This window comes from Penaeus monodon, chromosome 34, assembly GCF_015228065.2.
Source record: "Penaeus monodon isolate SGIC_2016 chromosome 34, NSTDA_Pmon_1, whole genome shotgun sequence".
NCBI lineage: Eukaryota > Metazoa > Arthropoda > Malacostraca > Decapoda > Penaeidae > Penaeus > Penaeus monodon.
Window position 1 is genome coordinate 1,990,632 of NC_051419.1, and position 1,740 is coordinate 1,992,371.

A 1,740-nucleotide genomic window follows, 5' to 3' on the forward strand; every position below is an offset into this window, starting at 1 on the left:
GACATTCACTTCCGATCCCATTCTAAGTGTAAGTAGGCCCTCCTCCCTCCCTCGTTATCCCTTGCGTCTTACACCCTGTATTCAGGCAGTAGTCAGGTGTCCGAATGGTAAGACTTGTAGGTGTGCGATCGCCGCTTGTGGCCCAGAGTGCAGAACAGGAGCATGGAGGCGATCATGCCGAACAGCTGTTGAAAGGGGAGACAGACTGAGTAATATGGACATTATAGGCTAAACTAGTCTCGTGGAAGACAGTGCTGTGGAGAGGAGGGGAGAAATTTAAGTATAGTGAATAAAATCTAAACCAGTCTCGTGGATGACACTGATAGGATATCAAACACGAATAATATACGATTTTTCATACCAAAAAAGAAGATAAACCAGGGAAGGTAATGTTGCTGGCCTTCTTTAACAAACCTGCACAAATGCAAATATGAGGCCGATCACGCCAACGAGATGTAGTCTTTCGATGAACCACATTTTCACTTGCATGTAACAGCCGGCTTTGAACCAGTGCTCCTCCTCTTCTGATTTCCCACAGTCTGTAAAATATATATGTATTTATGCATGGTGGAAGAATGCAGCGACGTTTTCATATAAGAAACTTGTTAGGGAGGTTATATCGGTTTATAAATATTTATGTAAGTTGATTTTATTCACGGTTATGACAGAATTTATATTAATTTTTTTTTTTGAATTAAAATTTAGCTTTGTTATCGTCTGCTTCTTTTCCATTCTTTTTTATTATGTTAATACGTACTGAAATTTCACACACTTTCTTTTTAACAAATAAATCTTTGTCTTCAATTTCTAATACAATCGGAAACTAAATGGACGAATGAGTTTCAAAATTCGCTAAACAAAAACTTGACTTTTACAACATACACTTCATTCGTTAAACTCACTTCCAGGCATCTTTTAAGCTACACGTGCAATCTGTTATTCATGTAACGCTGTGAATATATGCGAACGCTAGCAAGGTTTCGCATCCAATATATATGCAAATTTGATTACTATAATTGTATTAAAGAAAAACCTTTGAAGATCTTTTTTCGCTACTGGAAAAAAACTTCTGCCATGCTTTGCAATAAAAACAATCTAATTTACATATAAACACAATTTAATATATAAAATTCAATGCATTTTGAGAGACAAAATAAAGCCTGAAACAAATATTATAAATGTATTAAAGAACGTTGCGATTCTTTTTTCCGCTCTGGAAGGGAAAAAAATCATCTTAACAAGCTTTACATTTAAAAAATAATAATTTACATCTAAACACAACTTAAAAGCTAAAACCCAATACATTTAAAAAAGACAAAATAAGCCTTGAAACGCACCCAGGTCATCCGCGTATTTGGAGATACAGCAGGAGCGAGGCACCCACTCCTCATGGGGCCAGGCGGCGATGTTGAACCAGTCTCGGGGGCCCTCCACGCCGCAGCACTGCAACGTTGCAGTGGAGGATTGTTAAGGGAAGGGAGAGGAAGCGGACGGAAAGACTGTAATGTTAATGCAAGTGAGAAGGGGTGAAAAGGTCGATTTGGTTATACCCAGAATGCGTCGAGTGATCGATGGAAGTAAAATTAGGCGGTGGTAATGGTTGGTAATATAAGGATAACGTCGATAATTAGTATGATGGCGATGTAAATATGTCTATTCTAAACCAAAGAGCTATAGGGTTAAACATACTTGTACTATTCATCACTAAAATCATAAATGTTAGACGCAGACACACCCCTA

The 1,740-nt window shown here is 37.8% G+C and overlaps 1 protein-coding gene across 1 annotated transcript in view; it reads right to left on the reverse strand.

Moving 5' to 3' along the window:
* The window catches only part of LOC119594501 (tetraspanin-9-like), a 64,240-nt gene continuing 62,500 nt past the window's right edge, over positions 1-1,740 (reverse strand). Inside the window, exons 6-8 of the mRNA XM_037943531.1 lie at positions 1,338-1,443; positions 415-539; positions 1-185 (exon numbers count right to left, since the gene is read on the reverse strand). Coding sequence (XP_037799459.1) covers positions 93-185; positions 415-539; positions 1,338-1,443 — 324 coding nt within the window. The 3' untranslated portion in view covers positions 1-92. The remainder of the gene's footprint in view (positions 186-414; positions 540-1,337; positions 1,444-1,740) is intronic.